This window comes from Trematomus bernacchii, unplaced genomic scaffold (assembly GCF_902827165.1).
Source record: "Trematomus bernacchii unplaced genomic scaffold, fTreBer1.1, whole genome shotgun sequence".
NCBI lineage: Eukaryota > Metazoa > Chordata > Actinopteri > Perciformes > Nototheniidae > Trematomus > Trematomus bernacchii.
Window position 1 is genome coordinate 2,346,206 of NW_022987605.1, and position 21,111 is coordinate 2,367,316.

The window sequence follows — 21,111 nt, forward strand, 5'->3', positions numbered from 1 at the left end:
CCTCGTTGGAGATACGTCATTGTCCATTTGATTCTTCCGGGTACGGCATGATGTCATGCCGTACCCGGAACGTAATGGACCAATCCGTGGAGCCGTTACGTTACATCGGCGGAGCCGTTACGTTAAGCCCCCGCTGATTGGTCCAAATTGACCAATCCACGGACTTCCTCACACACAGGCAGCTCTGCTGATTTCTCCTCCCTGGCTGCAGGCTGATAACAGACAGTTGGGATCGTGGCGAAATTCTCTCTGCAGACCCATTCTCACAGCGTTTATCAACCTTTTTCTTACTCAATATCAAGCCACACTTATTGTTTTTACTTTGGCTGTGACTTTGTGTGTGCTCAGGATGAGTTTGGCTGTGTTTCGCTATGTATCGCTAACAAGGAAACAACACCTCCACGGAGCTCAGCGCGATTCACAACGTCCCGACCAATCAGAGTACACTGTGCTCACAGGGAGGGTGGGGGCTGGAGCTTTTGGAGCTACAACGAGCCGTTAAAGGCAGAGAGTGAAATTCAGTGAATACACGTAGTTTACAGAGATGCTGTATGAGAAACCAATGTGAGTTTGGAAAAATGCACAATATAAATCTATTTTAGTATACCTCAACAATGGAATTATGATCAGTGGAAATGGCCATGACACCTCTCCTTTAACCCAAGTATTGAATCAGTCCTTACATTTTGTCAGATTGCTTGTCTTGGCAGTGTTCCATAATTTAGTTGTTGTTAAGCAGTGAAATGCAGTCTGTAGTCCCCACATGCTTCAAACACTCCACTATCGTTCCTGTCCCCAAAAAGACAATAATCACCTGCCCCAACGACTACCGCCCAGTAGTACTCACCTCCATCATAATGAAGTGCTTTGAGCGGTTAGTCAAATCATTCATCACCTCCTCCCTCCCTGACTCTCTGGACCCCCTGCAGTTTGCCTACAGAGCAAACAGGTCCACAGACGGCGCCATAGCCCTCACCATCCACACTGCCCTCTCACACCTGGACCCGAAGAACAGGAACACATATGTGAGAATGCTGTTCATTGACTACAGTTCAGCATTCAATACCATTGTGCCCTCCAAGCTGGCCATCAAGCTCAGAGATCTCGGGCTCAACAGCGCCCTCTGTGACTGGATCCTGAACTTCCTGACGGGCAGACCCCAGGCAGTGCGGGTGGGAAACATCACATCCTCCACCCTGATTCTCAACACCGGTGCCCCTCAAGGCTGCGTGCTCAGCCCTCTCCTCTACTCCCTGTTCACTCACGACTGCGTGGCCACACACAGCTCCAACACCATCGTGAAGTTTGCTGATGACACGACCGTCATCGGCCAGATCACAGACGACGACGAGACGGCGTACAGAGAGGAGGTCGGAAACCTGACATCTTGGTGCCAGGAGAACAATCTCCATCTCAACATCAGCAAAACAAAGGAGCTGATTGTGGATTACAGGAAGCAGCAGGGAGAGGGACACGCCCCCATCGCCATCAATGGGACTACGGTGGAGAGAGTCAGTAGCTTCAGGTTCCTTGGGGTCCACATCACCGAGGACCTGACATGGACTCTTCACACTACCACCATCACCAAGAAAGCTCGACAGCGGCTCTTCTTCCTCCGCAGGTTGAGGAGGTTCAAAATGGATTCCAGGATACTCTGCAACTTCTACAGGTGCACCATAGAGAGTATCCTGACTGGCAGCATGACGGCCTGGTACGGCAGCTGCACCGAACTCAATCGTAAGGCTTTACAGAGGGTGGTGAAAACTGCACAGCACATCACCAGGACGGAGCTGCCATCCATGGAGGACCTTTACTCCCAGCGGCTCAGGAAGAAAACACTACGGATTATCAAAGACCCCCATCACCCCAGCCACAAACTGTTCTTTCTGTTGCCGTTTGGCAGACGTCACCGCAGCATCCTGGCAAAGACAAGAAGATTCGTAGACAGTTGCTTCTCGCGGGCAGTGAGACTGTTAAACAATTGAACTGCTGAAACAACTTCAAAACATTCATCTGCTACTTAGTAATATGTATCTAATATCTAATATATATCATTCCAATAACTTGTATATAGACTCGTACTGCACTATTCCACATGCTCACTTTATTTTATAACTATTTTTCTTTTTGTATTGTTCTTGCTATCTGTATTGTTATTATGTTGCACTGTTGGAGAAGCCTGTGACATAAGATTTTCAACAACATAATTACTCTGTAGCTATGTCAGTTTGACAATAAAGAACCTTGAACCTTGAAAATGAGTGAAATACTGTTATTTGCTCATCATCAATAATGGAAAATGGACAATTCCTGGATCAGGGGGAGTTACACTCTGGATCTATTTCTTAACAACAGTGTATTCATCCACCCAGTGCCTCTGCACAGTGTCTCTGACTAAGTTTTAATTTGCCAGACAGTCTTGTTTTGGCATGATGGGGAAAAAGCTGGCACCCTCACAACCCCCTTTTCAAAATGACACAAGATACAACATGTTTATCGGGGATGTTGGGACTTTCTTATGTGCTTCTTTGAACAGAGGCTCGGCTTGTTGTTTCCACCATATACAGTCTATGGCCGGCTCTGGTGTGATTGGTCAACTGCTTAGAAATGTTCCGCACCTTAGCGTCACGTACAATGTTTTGGAGCGCTAGCCAATAGTAGTGCGAGTGTTACAAAGTGATGTTATTATTTGTTGTCCTCATTGTTTCATGAGGATATATTTCTTCTTTAAATCAACACTACACTAACCCTTCAACAATGAACAAGTAATCAAAAATAATATTATTTTTTACACAACTACACAACTATTGAAGTATTTTTGAACATTTGGAGTCCGGTGCTCCACCCTCTTTACACTTCCATTTATGCAGTCTATACTTTAGTATCTCAACTTTTATTAATATTTAGTAATTCTCTGTATGTACAGCCCTTTAGTCTCTTGCCCTATTATGGGGACTGGTGGGAAGTTGACCTAATTATGATGAAATAGCACACTCACAGTTAGAAACACATCTGAATACAATAGGATGAGATTGGTAAATGAGGCTCATTCATTTTACAGTGGTGGAAGGCAACCAAGTACATTTACTAAAATACTTTACTTAAGTTATATTTTGTGTGGTTTGTACTTTACTTGAATATTTCCTTTTTCTGCCAAGTTAAACTTCTACTTCCTCTTAGAGGGAAATATCGTACTTTGAACACTTTTTCATAAGAAGCATGATGTGTTTTGATGATTTAAACAGTACTTATCTACTCTAGTAGTAAGTATACTGTACATGATTTGCTCCTCACTAACAAATATAAAATATAAGTCATAGGTGACTCGTGATCACAGTCTGTACGTCTGGGTTATCTATGACAAGAATGTGTGAAATGTGGATCAGCTAGTTCCTTTAACTGATAAACAAAAGTCCCCTACATCGAAGTACAAGTATTCAAAACAACTGGATGATCAACAACTCCCATCACACATCAGCATTCCATCATAGGATAAAGCTTAAACCCCTCATCATTCAAACTGACGGAGACAAACATTGTGTAGCCATCAGGTGAGTGTCAAAATGATATAGGCAGTGGTGTAAAGTAACTAAGTACATTTACTCAAGTTCTGTTCTTAAGTTCAATTTTGAGAGACTTTTACTGTACTTGAGTATTTCAACGTGTTGCTACTTTGTACTTCTACCCCACTACAATTATGTAATACCTTTAGTTACTTTACAGATGTGGATGAATGATGTGAAATATAATCAAGTGTTAAATCAGACTTTAGTTCCACCTGGAGTAAATCCACAAGCTACCCTGCAGTATACAAAGTCATTCAAACTAGCTGCACCTTTACCAGCTTTGAGAACACTTTCATGATCAATCATTATAAAACATATCATATATATTATTCTGAAATGGACCAATCTGCACAATGACTACTTTTACTGTCGCTACTTTAACTATATTTTGATGCTAATACTTTTTTACTTTTACTTGAGTAACATTTTGAATGCAGGACTTTAACGTAACAGAGTATTCCTACACTCTGGTACTTCTACTTTTACTCAAGAACAAAATCGGAGTACTTCTCCCACCTCTGATATTTATAAAGAACACTTATTTTCTTCACTGCCAACATAACATTAAAACCGTTATGACAGTTAGCATGGCTCGCGTTAGCAACAACTGTTTCGTGATTTTACCGTGAAGTTATGTTTTGTTAGCTAAGTGTCAACTCTAAGAAACTAAAATACTGGGTAGTTTGAAATGAAAGATACCTGGTTAAAGCTTGGTTCTTGCTGTAGTTCCTTGACAAAGCACACAATAACACCTTGGACGAAGGACTTCAAGCAATTTGTTCAATGAGCACTGCACTGGTACTTCTACTTTTACTTAAGTACGAGATCTGAGTACTTCTCCCACCTCTGGGGAAAGCTTAAACACACTTCTAACCAACACTTAAATATGTAGCCACCAGGTCTCAGTGAGGGTTGGTAAAGGATATGTGTTCTGTCTTGAGAAGCTGCACCCTGCACACACTCATCTACCCTCTGCTGAGCACTGGAACACTGCATCAGGAGGCCAGCCTGTTGCAACAGCTCAGGATCAGCTCTGTGATAAATAGAGCAGCAGGTGTAGGATTGATATTAAGCCTGTGTGAAGTTCAGAGAGGCGGACGTTGTCATCTATTTCTGATCTCTATCTTTCAGTGTCACTCTCACTCCTCTCTCTTTCACAACCTTTCTCTCCCATACACACTTTGAGACGTGCAACATGAGAGGGAGGCTCAGGCCCCCAGCTCTTTAAAGGCCAACTCACAATATGGATTCAGTCCTGTTGGGAGTGAAGCTGCCCGTGTTGATCATTCTAGATTCTTGCCATTCATTTGTCTTATTTCTAATTCTGGCTTATGAGGATTTGTCTCTTATTTTGTGTTTGTTTCTATCAGTAAGGTTAAGTTGTACTCGCCAAAGAAATAACTATGCATTAAAACAGAATTCTGACTTGAATATCAGAACAAAAAGAAGTACATGTGACCCTAATCCTCTTCTGTATTAGTGCAATATGATTTATGATTATTATTATTACTGGCTGCTACTTCCTAGTAAGACTATTTAATACTGTACAATCTGTAAATAACTCTATACTTATATATACGAAATACTTTTACTTCTGCTATCTGGCTGCTACCACACTACTTTCTTCATGTTACACTTTTATATAGCTACTGCTACTTCTACTTCTTTTCTTTACCTTATTTTTAATACTATCCAATCCAATCCAACTTTATTTATATCGCACTTTAAAACCTCCAGACCAAAGTGCTGTACAGAGAGATACATCAAATATAAAATCACACAGCTCAGCTCACAAAACATAAAAATAAGTATAAAATCACATAAAAGATACGAACACAAAACAAACCAGAATAAACGTAACAATTACAAAATAAAAATAAAAACATCAAACGATGTACATGCCTGTAATAGTGCTTCACTGTAGGTTCACTTGAAGAGTTCGGCCTCGCACCCCTTACCTAAATTAAAGTATTTTAGTACTTTTTTCACTACTTTAGAGTTTTCAGGTCTTTGTGTATGTATAAATATATATATTTTGACAAAGCTGTCATGTTGTAATATCATAACAATCAACTTACAATAGTAATAGTTATGTCATCATAATCGATAGAACTTTAAACTACTAAAAAGGAATTATAACTGTTGATCATACAATTGTTTCTACTCAAGGTCCACTTAATCATTTGTTTCCAAAGCTTTCCATTGTACCTCATGGTCTTCCTCCTGCATTTGGAGTTTGCTTATTTGTCATCACTGTATGAGCCTTACAACAGGGGCGCCATTTTAGTTCAGGGTCCACATACAGCCCAGTTTGATTTGAAGTCATCAGCATAATAACCTATAAATAACCACAACTCCTTCCCTTTGTTTTAATGCAAACAAGTACATTGTGAACATTTTTACATTTCATTCATTATCTTTTTACAAACATTATGAACAACCTGACATTTCTTAAGAAAGACAAGTGCAATTCTACAATTGTATTCCTGTTTATCATTTACTTGCATTACTGTCCATGTTACTTGTTATACGCTTGTATCCAAAGCGACTTACATACTCAATACAATCCCCACAGGAGCAATTTGGGGTGAAGTGTCTTGCCCAGGGACACAACGGCATGCTGACTGCAGTGGGGTTTGAACCTGTGGTCCCCTGATCCGAACACCAACGCACAAACCACTGCACCACACGCCTCCCCGCATTACAACTCACAGATCACCGTGTCTCTACAGAAACATTTAGTCACCGCCATCTGGAACTGAACAATATAGTATTTTACTTTGTGATCAAAAAACTTGATTGACTATTATATTACATTCATTTCCACATCTGCATAGTAATCCTGACCACCTGGACTCACCATACAAACTCAAGTGGAAACTATTAAGGAAGAACGTTAACCCTCTGAGGTCAAAGCCCTTTTTCCACATGTGCTGCATAATGAAGTCATATACATACCATACCAGCTAAGCTATCAGCATATGTAGGCTACAGGGATGTCACATGGATGTACAAATAGTTATGAGACCATAAGTACACAATATATGTATTCAAAGCCCACGGTGAAAGTAGTTTACAAGACTCTTGACATCAGAAAATAGTTATTTCAAGTCTTGGTGACCATGGAGAAAAACTAAATATCTCAAAGCACAAAAATCAATATGTATCTACAATATTTACAAAATAATTCATGGCGTTATTATGTCAAGATTGTTAGCTGTGCCATTCCTCGAAGCGGTTTCTGTCAGATACATCCTGTGGACTCAGTACATTCCACCTGTTGAGGAAGACTCTGAGATGTGTTCATAAGCTCTGGATAAAAGCTAGCTAGCGTGTAAGAGTTTCTTTTTTGTGCTTACTGCTCTTCAAAGCCCAAGAATGATCTTTAACAGTGTCCTGTGTTAAAGGTCTCCAGTTGTGTTAATTGTAGGGATCATTGCAGCCATATCAAATGTAATCTTTCTGTTTCAATCACCAATAATGGTGACCTCATAGGTTTGTCATAAACTGTTCCAGAAAACATGCACATTGTTGTTTTGTGTTGACATTTGTTTTGAGCTTACAGTATGTTGAGTAGGTAAATTCCTTGCAGGGTCTCCCTCATTCCTTGAGCGACACATTATTTAATTCCTGCACCAGCAACATGACATTCTATCCTTTTCGAAGTGTTGGAAAATATAGTTGAACGGAAACAAATGTGGCCTCAATCCAGACTGTTTTCACAGCGACGGCAATATCCATGTGTCTGTTGTGTTTTTCCTGAGTGCAGACTTCCCGCCCATAGTTACCATGGTTACCCTTCTGTTTATTCTCCGCTGTGGCTTTCTTTCTCCCTCCCCGAGGCAAGCGTTTGCTCCCGCTGCTTTAATTCAATGCAATCCCTCCCCGTCGAGGCAAGCACTGTAATTCTCTCCGGTTAGTCCACCAGCAGATGACAAACACCCACCTCTCCGCCTCTTCCAAGGAACGAGGGGACCGTGCGGCAGAGTTTCAGTTTCAGTTTCTTTCGCCAGTCAAGATGTCCGTTAAAGTTTAAATCTTCCGGACAAAATTAGAAAAGTGCCGGTCAAAGGTCTTCTTTGTTATTTATTGAGCAACAAGCAGCTGCTCTAAAGTCTCCCAGGATTATGTAAGGGGGAGGTTTCAGCCCCTGGAGTCATAATGTGTAGTATGTTTGCAGTGATAGTCTTCCCCTTACTCCTTCTCGTTTTCACATCCCAACATTCACTCTGAGCTGTTTATCCTCAGAAGACTTGTTCTCTCTGTGTGTGTGTGTGTGTGTGTGTGTGTGTGTGTGTGTGTGTGTGTGTGTGTGTGTGTGTGTGTGTGTGTGTGTGTGTGTGTGTGTGTGTGTGTGTGTGTGTGTGTGTGTGTGTGTGTGTGTGTGTGTGTGTGTGTGTGTGTGTGTGTGTGTGTGTGTGTGTGTGTGTGTGTGTGTGTGTGTGTGTGTGTGTGTGTGTGTGTGTGTCTCTCTTTTGACAATAGACCCTCATCTCCTGGGGCGTGTGCTCTTGCTCATACTATGTTATTAGACCAAATTATATTTAGAGTGAACATTCTCAGCGGCTGCCAATAACTGTCAGATTTATAGAAATGTTTGTACCACAATTCAAGAAAAAGTACTATTTATAGCATGTCCACTGCTTTTTACTTACAAGCAGTATCAGTGATAGCCCTACAATTATTATGAATCAAAGAAGTCACATGTGTCAATATTCTTGCCCACTAAAAAGTGAACTATTCAATATTAAATATGTATAGAATAGTGAAAGGAGTGAACAAGAGAGTGAGGTCAGTAACAAGCCCAGTCTTGTCTAGTCACTTTTTACTATAGAACTTTATTTAAAGACTGTACAAGCGCTATATAAATGCATTCCTTTACCATTAACATTTACAATTTATTTGCACAGCAGTCAAAGTGAAAGGAAACTCTACCTTGGTGTATGGAAAAAAGGTGATTTAAGGAACACTTGGAAAACACTAAAATGGTATTTGTGCTCTTCTGTGATTACAGGCAACCAGACAAACTGAGAGTGGTGTGGATCAGGAGAAACAGACGTCACGGCACGAAGGTGAGGAAGCAGAGAATAACCACATGAGAGGAATTCAAATGATCTCACAGGGCTCATATTGGTTCAAATGTCCTTCATTTTGAATGTTATGAGCCCATTACATAGCTGTCATGGGTTGTTATCACCACCATTATAATGCTTCATATGGGCCAATCTGCACCGACCCGGCACACGCTGTGAAAGTGAAACGGTTTAAACACGTGGTCAGCGTTGTGAATTTAAATATAACTTGTTACGTATTTCTTGGTTTAATAAAAAATGGTGGTTTGGGTTCAAATAAGTACTATGGTTAATTAGAAGTAGAATTGTGATGGCTTTAGGTTTCACAAAGGACACTAACATCAGTTTTTTGTTCGACCAGTCATCCACCATGACCTCCTCTATAACCAAATTGTGTCATTTTTACATTACGTTAAGTTTATTCCATAACAATGATTGTGCAATAATCCATTAGTCTAAAAAAAGATGCTTTGTACTAGATAGCTACTAGCTAATTGACATCAGTAATGACTTCTTCTGTTGCTTCCATCATAATGAATACAGCTACTGCAGGTCACCGGCTAACAGTTAAGAACCTCCTGGCAGCGACACAGTTTACCAATAGATTATCATTTCCTACTGAGCCAACTAGGAGGTAGAGTAGGGCCATATTACCTCAAATCAATCAATCACAATTTGATCAGCATATGGCACCCTCTGTAGACCCCCGCACTATTGACAGGGAAAAATGAAAGGAGAGCAACAGAGGAGGGACCCCTCTCCTGGACAGACCTGAAATTGATGTTGAGTTTATAGATTAAAAAGATAATGAATTTGCTATATTAACAGTCCAAATGTTAGAAAAATGCATGTGTTTATGTATAAAAGGAATAGTTACTAACATACATTTTTGGACATAAGTGCAAAAAGAGGTGGACATGACTGAATACAGTCAAAGCCCCCCGACAGTCTAAGCCTTGCAGAATAACTAGGGGCTGGTTCAAGACTAGCCTGAGCCAGCCCTAAATATAAGCCCCCAATAATGGCCTGTTGATATCATTCGATAACGAGTGAACATTTGATGAAATGTGTTCTTGTTTGCATGGTTCCAAGAGTTTAAACCTTTGTATTTAAAGTGAGCTCTGCAAATGCTTAAATACCGACTGAAAAACGTTGACTTTAATTAAATGTGTTATGTCAACAGATTTCACATTACTGTATTACAGTAGGTTAGCTGAAAGCAATAATATGAATTTGAACCTCTTTAATGGTAATATTACTGCAACGTGTCTCAGTGCAGTCCGGAGGACACTGAAGCAGCTGTAGAGACTGAGTCCTTTGTGTCTGTGTTCTGTTCCTCAGCTCCACAGCTGGCAGCCCGGGATCAAAAACCCCTACAGAGGCACGGTGCTGTGGCAGGTTCCAGAGAGTTTGGACATCAACGTCACACTCTTCAAGGTAAGAGGCTGAATCAAAGGAGTAGCATTCAGTCGTTTAATATAACTAAGTACCTAATACTAGTACTTTACTTGAGTATTTCCATGTTATGCTACTTTATACTTCTATTACACTACATTGTGGCAACCAGTATTGTGATTTTTACTCCACTATATTTATCTGACTCCTTTAATTAATATTTACTTTTCAGATTCAGATTATTACTAATACAACAAATAAATACATTCTTCAATAAACTTTGACATTAGATATCCAGCAGCACTATTTAAAGCAAAATGAGCTCCACCTTTACCAGCTGTGATGAGCACATTAATGCTTCAATTATCATTATATGAAAATGTAATATATATGAGTCTGAAATTGGCCGTTATGCATAACGAGTACTTTTACTTTTGGTACTTCAAGTACATTTTGCCGATACTTTTGTACTTTTACTTAAGTAAGACTTTGAATGCAGGAATTGTATATGTATCAGAGTATTGTTACAATTGAGTATCGCTACTTTTACTCCAGTCAAAAATCTGAATACTTCTTCCATCCCTGGTAGCAGTTTATACATTTTTGGATTACTGATGGGAAATGTGTGTTTTATTTGTTTGTCAACAGGAACCTACTGCAGAGGAGTTTGAGGACAAGGACTGGACTTTTGTCATTGAAAATGTGAGTCTGCAGGATCAGGGTTTTCTCATTGAATTCACTTTTAATCAGAACATAATACTAAGGAAGGAAAATGTTTCTGTGTTGAACTTTCTTCTCATTGGTTTTATTTACAGGAGACAAAAGGCCGTAGGAAGGTGTTGGCATCGGCAGACGTCAACATGAAGAAGTTTGCCAGTGCCACGCCGGCCCAGTACGATGTGACGCTGAAGCTCAAACCGATGTCCGTCAAAGTGGTGGAGGCCACTCTGAAACTGAACCTGTCCTGCATCTTCCTCAAAGAGGGCAAAGCCACGTAAGTCATCAACTCGGAAGCATATCTAATACCATCTACTGAAAGCAGTCATTGTCAAATTGTATCCCGGAATTTAAATAAATCTTTTAAAATATTAATACTGATTTGGATTTTCCTTACACTGAAAAAATGCTGCTCCAAAAACAAGTTAAAAAACCTGCCAATAGAACAATGGAAAATGTGTTTGGAAAGATTTCTTGAAATAAGACGGGATATTTACATAATAAATATCTTGCCATTACCTGGGAAAACTTATTTTGAACTATATTTACCAGAATCAATAAATGTTGTGTTACAAAACAAGCCTTAAAAGCTTTCTGTTTTCTGATGTTACTGTCGGTGATTTTCCAATATAAATGTAAAACAAACCTTGTTCCATCTGAGAAATAACTCAAAGTAAGATGTTTTCAAGAGTCTTTGACTTAACAAGATAATTCAGATGCATTGTTTAAAACAAGACCCTATATCTCACTGCATTGTTACTTCTTAAGTTAGTATGTCTTACATCAAGTTTTAAGACATATTCTGACTGGATGTTAGACAAATATACTTGGCAAGATTCCGAGAGTCATCTAATGTTTTGTTCTGCTCTCCACAGAGATGAGGACATGCAGAGTCTGGCCAGTCTGTTGAGCATGAAACAGAGTGACATTGGAAACCTGGATGACTTTGCAGACAGTGATGATGAAGGTGGCGAGGAGAGGAGGGCCAGCTTCGGACCGGCTTCTCATGTCACTGGTGAGACTGATAGTGAAGGTCCTAATTCGACGACTTAAAGTTGATGAGATATAAGTACTGATATGAGCTGAATGAGATATAAACGGAAGGAAGCAACTCTTGAAACAGGAGTGACGCGATCTGATGGAGGAAACCACATTATACCCTTTTGAGTATACAATCTTGACAAGGGTTATTAAGCCACAGCTGATTAAATCTGCCGCTGTCAAAGCTTATAATTATAACCTGGGAAGCATCGCTCAGTCCTGGCTCAAAATGAGAAGCTTTCACCCAATGTTTCTATTGCTTATTTGTATTAATGTACACACCTCCAGCTTTCTAACTGCCTACTGTAAAAACTCTTTTTGTGCGCTCTCTACTCTCTAATGAAATTCCAAGACCCATACAATTTCTTTGTCTATGACATGGTATCCTGCCTTGTTAAAAGACCAGATTTGAGTCCCCACTTGCCTGTTAGATCATTTGTTCGGTCTTGGATGTGCGTGTGTTTTCTGTCAGTCCATCTGTCTGTTGGCAACTAATCTCACATACTACTCGACCCATCAGTCTTATATTTGTCATGCTCTTTTATGACTGAATGCTCAAGGAACCTTTCTCAAAAGGTACTTCTGGTGTCTGTTTGGTTAAACACTATGCCTTCCCTAGTCTGATGCAGGCCTCATTATTGCTTTTTTCAACACATAGCCCAAGCCTGTGGACACCGGCTATAACCTGCACATGCTTCCAAATGAATCTGTTTCAAACAAAGTGTTGCTGTAGATTAAGCAGGGGAATGTGTGCACTGTAATTTGCAGCTTCCACACTACAATGTTTGCCGTCATCTCTATTAACTTTAAGGAGTCAGGAAAGGATCTCCCTTTCACCTTTTATATATCTCTTTCAATTGTTTCCTCTCCAGCTGCTTACCCTTTTGTTTCCTATGTTCAAAACTCATTTCCCTTTTCACATAATCTGTATGTCTCCTGTTCCTTCTTCCTCTAACAGCCTCTGCTTCTTCTTTCATGAGAGTACATGATTTGGCTTGGAGGCCTGCAATGGAATCAGGTCCTGCAGGTAACTGTGTGTCCACGGATCCACTGTACCACCTTCCGATTGCCAAATTGCACTTTGTTTCATCTTAAAGGGGCCCTATTATGCTAATGTTCAACTTAATATCAGTGTTTAGTGTCTCTACTGGGACATGTCTCTGCTCTGATTGGTTAGCTGGTCGGCTCTGTTGTGATTGGTCAACCTCTTACAGATGTACCACCCCTTAGCCTATCACGTACAATGTGTTGGAAACTCCCCCTGTAGGGAACACAGGGATTTGACCATTTACATGCACAAAAGACATCTTAATTCATCATGCACACTACAAGAAAGCATGGTAGGGCCCCTTTAAGCATCCGTTTAATTTATTTAATATGTTTATATTAAAAACATATTCATGTTTGCCAGAAAAGCCAACAATAAACACATACCCACTATCACTGTCCATCTCACTGCTCTTCCCCTTTTCACTTCCTCACCTTCTCGTGTGTTTCCGCAAATATGCTGTACAACTCATTCCTACATCTCCACTTTCATCTATCTGCATTCTGTGTTCAACTGCTCTGCCCATCCTCCTTTTTCTTATTTTCCTCATTGAATCCCTCTTTCCATCTTTTCTCTTCACCCTGTCCTTCCATTCTGCTCATCCTCAGAGATGGATTGGAAAGCGACCTCTGGCATTTCCTCCACCATCTCAGCCCCATCTCAGCCTCCTCTGCCCAAACCCCCAGACCCCCCCGTTCCATCCTCTCTATGCATCCGACCACCGAGCACTGGCCCCCAGGCCCGGCCCTCCCACTATGCCTACTCACTGCCAGCCTTTACTCGTGCTCACCCTCCTGCACTTCCCAAAATCTTCCAGCCCGCTGCCGGATCAGGTATCGGTTACCTGATATTCCTCATCCTGTGTGGTCACTCAGGGTCAGATTTGATGGTCCTACACTTCTCTGTTACTTGTGGAATTTAATTCCTACCACTCTGCACTGAAAAAACCTGAACCGTTGACTTTAATTTGATGTATTACGTCAACACATTTCACATAACTGTATTAGGTTAGTTGAAAGCCATAATATTAAGTTGAACCTAAATTAAAGTCAACGTTTCCGTTTTTTCAGTGTGTATGGTTTCCAGGAATATTAGATATATATATATATATATTTGATAACGTTTCTCAGCATCGGTTCCATGTACATACTGTAGTTCAAATGTTCATATCCAGTCATTCATTGCTGATGTTTTTAAACTGAATCCAGTTTCTAATTAATTTGTAACTAGTTGCTTCCATTTGCTGTCAATAATTCAACACTTTAAGCACAGGTTTTCCACATTAGGGGCTTTCCAGCAGCTAAAAGGACATCACGTTAAATTGACATTATTGAGTTTGAATTGATGTTACGATAAAAACAGCAATATGAATTAGGGCTGCTCGATTATGGCAAAAATCATAATCTCGATTATTTGGGTCAATAATTGATATCACGATTATTAAAAACGATTATCCATTTACTTTGAAAACATCCATTTATTGAAAAAAAGGTTTTAAACTGTATGTTTTTAACAGTTGATTACCCTGAACTTTAAGTATAATTCAACTGAAAAACAAAAGAAATCAATAATAATAATAATTTAAAAAAAAATCAATAATCGTTTTATTTCGATTATGTTGTTTTCATAATCGTTGCAAGCCAAAATCGTAATTGCGATTAAAATACGATGAATTGAGCAGCCCTAATATGAATGTATTTCTTTGAGCTTGACACTGACATTATTGTAACTGGCTGGTCCTGTAGTTCAGCTCGTGGGACTTTAGTTTGTTTTTGATTTAGACTTGGAACTGGCCTAAAATCAGATTGAATCAGATCTGGATTCTTCACCACATACAGAAATCAGTGTCATTTAATATATATACCTGGGTTGATGGAATCAAATGAATAGAAAGTCCATGAATTTAAAACATGTGATCTGGAGTAATGTAATATGTTGTAATTTGAGTGTCCTGCCGGGCTGATAAGTTGGAATGCCCTCAATTTGAGTCTTTCATCCTCCAGTCATTGTCTCCATGAGTAACCACATTGTAGTGACAATGGCCTCTCGCTGACAATGTGTGTGTAGAAATTCCTCCGTCTTTTAACTGGTCTCCATCACCATCCACACACTGTAAGGCAGTGGTGTAATGTAAATAAAGACATTCACTCAAGTACTGTACTTAAGTAAAAATATACTTAAGTATTTTTACATTATTCTATTTAATACTATATTTTGTAGGCAAATGTTGTCTACTTTTATTTTACAGATTTAGTTACTAGTTACTTTCCAGATTTAGGTTATTAATACAAAATATAAATCAACACACATTATATATTATTATAGGTTAGGCTACACAGTAGTGTATAAAGTAATTCATAAACCCACCTTAACCAAATGCAACATTGAAGCGATGAACACATTATTGCACCAATAATTGTAATACATTTAAAAAAATTATGAAAACAATATCTGGGGCTTTCCATAGCAGGTTCTTTTATTTAAAGTATTTTTGAATTCAAATACTTTTTGACTTTTACGTAAATCACATTCTGAATAGAGGACTTTCACTTCTAACTGAGTATCTTTACACTGCAGTATTGCTACTTTCACTTAATTAGAGAAGTAGAGAGTACTTCTTCCACCTCTGCTGTAAGGCCAGTAAAGACCGGTGGCTCCATTTGTGGTTGTTTTAGAGAAGTGGTTTGTCAGGGAAAGCTTGCCCACATTGTGGCTTCACTTTTCAACACTGAGTGATGTCCTTTCCTCTTCCTGTCTTTGCGTTTGTCTTCCCTCTCTCCCCTTTCCTCTCACTTCCACCACTTCCTGTCTGCTATCTCTTCAGTGCCCATTTCAGCTCCGCGGAGGCCCCACAGCTTCCACAGTGGCTCCACTCCAGCTGAGGGCCTGGAAGCTTTTACCTTCACCCCTCCTAAAGCCACCTCTTTCCTCTCTTCCCCACCCTCTGATCCATCTCTACATACTCCCACTCTCCCTGGTACCTCCCAAACAGGTATTACATCATTCAATACAAAGAATGTGATTGGTTTCTAATCGACAAGACTATTCAAATGACGGTATACATATGGTGCTGTTCAGTGGTCTTAATGAGCTTTTCGGCCTGATGCTGCATTCCCATTCAATAGAGAAGATGGACATAAGCTCATATTTAAAGATATACCATTCATTCAGCTTTGATCTGTCACAGGTATATATGCTGTGATGGAGACATGACACCCATGTACATCTTTGCCCATTTTACGCTGCTATGACATTCATTTAAAGTGGACCTATCATGCTATATTTGAATAATATAGTGTAGGACCATACCTATATTCAGGGGTGCACATAACTGGTACGCAGGTACGCATGCGCGGCACAAATCTGAATTGCGTAACGTCACTTGTGTCACTACGCGCCTTTGCGTACCTCAAAACATCAAAACAAAACACATATTTCGTCTACACGTGTTTCTTGTCAACACTCAATGGAGTAAACTACTAGGCATGTCAAAAAACCCAAAGACATTAAGCAGCTACGTTGCCGTTTCGCTCCCTGCAAAAAATCTTTCTATGACTGATTGAACTGGAGCTGGGTGAGCCGCGCAGGACATAACCGACGGACCTGTGAAGCTTTCCAGGAGGCACAGGCTTAGATGACTGGACGACAGAGTTGGTCGCCGTGTGCACAGACAGGGTTAACGTCGGTATAAACAACAGAATTGTGCCAAAAGTCCGCCAACTGGCTGCGGTGGGAGACTCCCCTGTGCACATTCTGTGCCCCGCGCACACACTGGAGAACTGCGCAAAATCATCTGATCACAACGTTCACGCTCTGTGGTCAAGCTGCTGCAGTTTTATTTACACCAAAGTGGAGTGAAACACACAGCTGCAAACTTACTCAGGGTGTTATGGAAGAGTTTGAAATCAGACAGAGGTGGAAGAAGTACTCAGATCTTGTGTAGGAATACTCAGTTACAGTAAAAGTCCTGCATTCAAAATGTTACTCAAGTAAAATTAGAAAAGTATTATCAAAATATAGTGAAAGTAGCGACAGTAAAAGTATTCATTGTGCAGATTGGTCCATTTCAGAATAATATATATGATATGTTTTATAATGATTGATCATGAAAGTGTTCTCAAAGCTGGTAAAGGTGCAGCTAGTTTGAATGACTTTGTATACTACAGGGTAGCTTGTGAATTTACTCCAGGTGGAACTAAAGTCTGATTTAACACTTGATTATATTTCACATCATTCATCCACATCTGTAAAGTAACTAAAGGTATTAAATACATGTAGTGGAGTAAAAGTAGAAGTACAAAGTAGCATAAAATAGAAATACTCAAGTCAACTACAAGTATCTCAAAATTGTACTTGAGTAAATAAGTGTGCTTTGTTACTTCCCACATTTGAAATCAGATATGACTTCAAGTCATGTGATCATTTCTTAGTATTTGATCCTTCAACTTGGCCTCAGGAAATGCAAGGACTTCACAGTTTTGGCAACAAGTTTTGGAGAAAGCAAATCCGAGGCTTAAAAAGAGACAGGGAGGTGCATCTTCATCATCTTCATCATCTAGCATGCAAGAAGTGTAAATTGAGGACAGTGAAGGAGACACTGAGGAGGACCACGCTTCGTGTGGGGTGAGTACCAAACGCTGTCTCTTGGTACTCATCTGAGTAACTCACTAAAAAAGTTATGTGCACCCCTGCCTATATAAGGCATATTTATACTTTTTTTTTTTCAAAATACCAAACAGATCATGCATTTTAGCCATGCCTCATTTTGCTCAATTTGAAAAATGTTAGCTCTGTTTTTGCAAGGGCAGATTCTATGAGAACAGCACCATCTACAGGCCTGGCATATGTACTACAGCGTCTCCAGCGCTTTCGAACGGCAATGGCCGTGGCTGTCTCCTCCTGATTGGTGGAGTTGGCCCAATAGCCGTAGCGCCACTGTCCTGACGTCAGGACAGTGTTCAAATCTGGATCAGTTTTTATCAGATCCGTTGCAGCCCCTTTTTTAGAGATTTGGGTATGGAGGAAAATAGAGAGGGTTGTGTTTTCTGACACTTGGTGAGTTCCCTGGAACACCGGGGACACATATTCATGTATAAAAGACGTACAAAAGTGCATTTTGCATGATAGGTCCCCTTTAAGTGCATTTTTAATACAATCAATTAACAGGGACTTGAACACTTATTTGTATTTATTAAATTACAAATGATTATTCTGTCTTTATTTCATTTGTCTTGCTTTCTCAGCCTGTCCCAGTGTCCCTTCCTTTTCTTCTCCGTTCTCCTCCTTCGCTTCATCTTCAGCTCCTCTCAGTTCCTGTCCTCCTCTACCTCCTCTACCTCCTCTGCCTCCTGCTCCCAGAAACCCTAAAGCTCGCCCCCTCTCAGTGGGGGAGCCGGGCTCTGGCCTCACCCGGCCCACCAGCCTGCCCTCGGCCCCTGAGACAGGTACAGGGAGGGTCCTGTCAGAGGCTAGCTCCCACCTTCCAATTCAAATACCTGTCACTTCTGTTTCTCCCTTCATCCCTCCATGTTTTTCCTTTCTCTTCCCTTCTCTTCCCAGCTTCCTGGCAGAGTGAATGGAGGCCTCCTAAATCTCAGGCTCCTCTAGCACAACCTGCCATTTCTCCTAAGTTCCTGCATCTCTCTGCCAATGACCCTGGAAAGCCTGCAGTGCTACAGAAAAAGCCGATAGAGACGCCATGTAATGCTCCACCTTTAACCCAGACCACACTGTTATCCAGCCTCACCCTCCCTGCTCTACCTGTGTGTCATTCATTTCCTCTTTCCTTATCTAAACCCAGTTCCTCCTCTCCTGTGCTAACATGTTATTTACGTATTTATATGGTGCTTTAATTCATCAGTCGGACTTTAGATAGAATGAGTTGAGATTCATTTAGATTCACTGCTTATTTGATCTAATCAAACAGTGCCCAAGTGGATTTCAACAGGTCAAGATTTGGTCATGACTCTCATTGGATTTAGATTTTTTCACATGCTGTATTTTCCTTTTGACTCAATTCCACATACAATTTCCTGCTGCCTTAAATACTCACTAGAACACCAAAGTTGGATCAATCCGCAGCTGAAAATAGTCCCATACAATTGGACTATTTGATTCAGTTGAAAGTTTGTTAAAAGCTTTAGTGGCCTGCTGTTTTAGGAAACTACTGAGTTAAGGAGAAATATTAAAGAGGTCCTATTCTGCTGTAGGCTTTTAAGTGGTCTGCAAAGGTTCAAATGTTCTTTCTTTAAAGAGTTTCTTTATAGAGGGGTAAGCAAAAGTCATCCATTTCATCCATCCCCATCCCATGCTTTTTCCATTTCTCTTGTGCTGCTTCCTTGGACATGTTTTCATGTTCTGCACTACCTGTTGTCGTCTCTTTGCTAGTTACTCACTGAGCTAAGTGACTGACAACACAGGAGAAAATGCTTGCTGAACTTATTTATCTAAATATACTTTAGTTATGTGTCATTTATATTCCATCTTCAATTCCCTCTATCCTTTTCCTCCTTCCTCTTTCCCATGTGTTCCTCTCTGTCAGCTTCAGTCTCTGTGCACCCTGGTCCTTCTTCAGAGCAGACACTCCAGGGAGGCTCTGCATTTGTTCCGTCCAGGAGACCCCAGGTCCCTGCTGCACTGCAGACGCCCTTACCTCCTCTCAGTCCTCCTTCTGCTCTCATATCCTTTGGGCCTCCTCCTCCTTCTCCTCCTTCTCAGCCTCATATTTCCCAAACTGCCATACCTTCTCACAGTGACCAAGATGCAGGTACAAAATCAAAAGGGATGCTACACTGAGTGACTAAACCTCAGCAATATATGAGCACATGTCTCCCCCTGCTGGTTTCCCTCATAAAAGCAGAGCAGAGCATGGTCGCATTTCAACATCAAGCTTTTTGTGTGTAATCTCTCTTCGATGTTTTCTTTTGATTTCAGAATTCAAAAGACAGTTGAGTACGTTAAACGAAGAGGACAACCAGTCTACAACACCTACAAGTGAGCTTGAACACACATTGAGTAGAATACGTTTTTATGGACTACACAGCTTTTTAACTCAAACAAAAATCCCTTTATGTTGTTCAGCCCCTGATCCCAGATTGCCGCCTGGCTTTAGGACCGAGTCTTCCAGGGCTTCAGAGCGGAAAAGAGACGCACAATTTGGATTCGAGGTTGTTAAGGCATCAGCAGGGTGAGTTCATATAAAAGGTTGCTTTTTATCTGGTTTGGTGTTGTTTTGAACATTTGGTGTGGTTGGCATGGCTGTAAAGGAATAATCCACCCTCTGATACTCCAACACTTGTTTTCAAAATGTTGGATGTTTTGTACGGGTTGCATATGTAAATAGTTGAGCAGGGTTGTTTATTTGAGACATTGGAAGTAGCAGTTTGATTGAGAACATTGGGATAGGGCTAGTAGAAGTATCTCAATTTGGCATTGTTGTGTCTAACATTTTGGAGCCTCTTCAAAATTATTTATCAGAAAATGTCTTAACAGGCAGGATTTTGTGAAACCCCAAGAGCAACAATATTAGGGCCCCCTTTAACCTAGAGAGAAACTCCCTCTGGAGGGAACACAGGGATTGTAGCCTTTGCAGACCATTTACATGCACACAAACCCTACAGGGAAGGGACAAACCCAAACATAAATAAAGGATGTAAAAGCCATTGACTGGTTGTTTCCTTCCAACGGTGTGCAACATTTATTCATTTCAATGTGTGAAGCTTAACTAAACAACCGGTGATGCCATTCCGCTGATCAATGAGACTTTTCTTTGTCTTGCCTGACAACTATTTGGCATTTCTTGTATTGATCCTGGAGAAGTACAAAGCAGATTGCTGCCATGTGTATTTAACAATGTTCGAGCATTTGGGGTAGATTCTTCTTTTAGTAATATGATTTCCATTTAACGCTAATTGCACTGCATGTTATTGCTACCAACTACCAACAATGATAATGTCTTGTATGATATATATATCTATTCCATACTTACATTTGGCAACTATGGGATATAGGAGATAATCACTGGCTGTATGTTGAGAGAAATGGTTATTTTTTATAAACATTTTTCTATCTTAACACGGGTTCTTTTTTGCTTGACCCTACACAGACAAACGTATTAACTTGGTTCTATGTGGAAGCTAAAGTTTGCACTAAGTGGTTATCATCTTTTGCAGATTGCAGTGTTACAGGAATATGAGACTCAGTTTCAAGCTTTTGATGCTTTGTCTGACACACAATGGCTCTGAATCTAAGGTTGAGCTAGGCTGGGTTTATA

General features: G+C 40.4%; 1 protein-coding gene across 7 annotated transcripts in view; it reads left to right on the forward strand.

Moving 5' to 3' along the window:
• The window catches only part of ehbp1l1a (EH domain binding protein 1-like 1a), a 50,537-nt gene that overhangs the window by 4,554 nt on the left and 24,872 nt on the right, over nucleotides 1–21,111 (forward strand). For 5 of the 7 annotated variants that reach the window (XR_004555907.1, XR_004555910.1, XM_034130833.1 and 2 more), the window contains exons 2-14: nucleotides 8,581–8,638; nucleotides 9,980–10,075; nucleotides 10,682–10,735; nucleotides 10,849–11,027; nucleotides 11,626–11,765; nucleotides 12,750–12,818; nucleotides 13,448–13,672; nucleotides 15,664–15,831; nucleotides 18,083–18,283; nucleotides 18,399–18,539; nucleotides 19,381–19,605; nucleotides 19,773–19,832; nucleotides 19,920–20,025. Coding sequence is in view for 3 of the 7 variants with exons in the window: in XM_034130833.1 (XP_033986724.1) it covers nucleotides 8,581–8,638; nucleotides 9,980–10,075; nucleotides 10,682–10,735; nucleotides 10,849–11,027; nucleotides 11,626–11,765; nucleotides 12,750–12,818; nucleotides 13,448–13,672; nucleotides 15,664–15,831; nucleotides 18,083–18,283; nucleotides 18,399–18,539; nucleotides 19,381–19,605; nucleotides 19,773–19,832; nucleotides 19,920–20,025 (1,722 nt within the window). In the remaining 4 variants the exon portion in view is untranslated. The remainder of the gene's footprint in view (nucleotides 1–8,580; nucleotides 8,639–9,979; nucleotides 10,076–10,681; nucleotides 10,736–10,848; nucleotides 11,028–11,625; nucleotides 11,766–12,749; nucleotides 12,819–13,447; nucleotides 13,673–15,663; nucleotides 15,832–18,082; nucleotides 18,284–18,398; nucleotides 18,540–19,380; nucleotides 19,606–19,772; nucleotides 19,833–19,919; nucleotides 20,026–21,111) is intronic. The other 2 variants (XR_004555909.1, XR_004555908.1) reach the window with 2 other exon arrangements.